The sequence below is a fragment of the Acomys minous genome (genome assembly GCF_964271855.1).
Source record: "Acomys minous genome assembly, chromosome: 9".
Lineage (NCBI taxonomy): Eukaryota > Metazoa > Chordata > Mammalia > Rodentia > Muridae > Acomys > Acomys minous.
Window position 1 is genome coordinate 69686685 of NC_140490.1, and position 1611 is coordinate 69688295.

Here is a 1611-nt window from a genome sequence, read left to right on the forward strand (position 1 = left end):
TCATTTCCGTGATTAAAGTGCATTTTTAAAACCAACAGTTTCATTGAGCAACCTATACACTTTTGAGCAGGCGCTATGCTAATACTTACAATCTACATCCAAAACCAGTGTCGATGAGGTCTGCTCACTGCCCAGTGAAGGAAAGGACACTGTCCACAGGTGACATATATCTTAGCTTAAGTGATAAATCTCTAAGCAGGTGCTATGAGGCATAGTAGTTGAGCAAAGATCAGCCCTGGATACATATACCTGGGGAAAGGTAGGCACCAATGTTAACATTTGTTGGTGAAATGTCCAAACTAATTTAGAACTGGTAATGAAAAAAGACAAACAGAAAAAAACAAAAACAAAAAGAACATCAACAAATACAAAGTTGAGACCAATCCTTTTATCAGAACAAGCAGAGAGAATATTACACGTGTTTCTCAGATCATTTTTCCTAGTGTTACATGTATTTGAGAAGATGAACTGGAATCACATAACCCGGGCAATAATTTTTCTTTCTCTTGCTGGACCTGGAATTGTAGGAAATATCCTAGTATTTGTGAGACAGCTGTACATGTCTGCCTTGGGGGCTGAGAAAAAGCCCGTCAACCTTATTTTCATCCACTTGGCATTTTCTAATGTGATTATTATTTGTAGCGCAGGGATCAGAGACATAGCCATACTGTTTTATTCCAGCAGCTTCCTAGGAGATATCGGCTGTAAAGCTGTGGTTTATCTGGCAAGGATGGCACGGGGCCTCTCCATCTGCACGACCTGTCTCCTCAGTGTGGTCCAGGCACTCACCATCAGTTCCAGGACCACCATTTGGAGAAAGCTCAAGCCACAGACCTCATGGCAAGTTCTTCCCTTTCTCCTCCTCTTTTGGATTATTAATTTGCTCATAAGCTCCAACTTGCTCTGCTACATCAAAGCAGGTGCTGAATTGAACAAGTCTGTCACTGGAATGTACATTAACCATTGCTATATGCTGCCATCCAGACATATCATCAAGTGGCTTTTCCTCTCTTTCATGACTCTTCGTGATGCCATCTTTCAGAGTCTGATGGGCTGGAGCAGTGGGTCCATGGCCCTCCATCTGTATAAGCATCACCAGCGTGTCCTCTACCTTCACAGCTCCAGGTTTGCAAACAATTCCTCTCCAGAAATCAGAGCTACATGGAGTGTTCTCATGCTTATGGCCTGCTTCCTTTTCTTCTATTGGGTGGATTTTATTTTCTCCTTCTACACAGGTTTCACAGTGACACATGATTCAATCTTTCTAAGTATTAAAACAGTTTTAGAAGTTGCTTATGCTAGTTTCAGCCCTTATGTTCTGATCAGCAGAGATGTCCGTGTTCCTAATATCTTGCAAGCTCACAGAGAAGTGTAGAAATTGTATTCTATATTATCTATGTGCTAAAGGTATGTACACTGTAAACTGCTTTGTTCAGATGAATTTTAGAGGTGAGGGCTGTTGGCATAAGGTTATTGTGTAATTAAAATGCTGATTTCTGTATCTTCTATATCGGGTTGAAAGCCTTGCTCTGAGAGTCTCCTGTTTCAATGTAGTATAAACTCGCCACCCTAATAGTCCTGTGCCAATGGAGTAACATGCAGCCAATCGCT

At 41.4% G+C, this 1611-nt stretch overlaps 1 protein-coding gene across 1 annotated transcript; it reads left to right on the forward strand.

Moving 5' to 3' along the window:
* Nucleotides 1-463: 463 nt before the first annotated feature.
* Nucleotides 464-1375, forward strand: LOC311605879 (putative vomeronasal receptor-like protein 4; the record flags this gene model as incomplete). Its single annotated transcript, XM_084796728.1, has 1 exon — nt 464-1375. The coding sequence occupies one exon, from the start codon at nt 464-466 to the stop codon at nt 1373-1375; it is 912 nt and encodes a 303-aa protein (XP_084652854.1).
* Between the last annotated feature and the right edge of the window lie 236 nt (nt 1376-1611).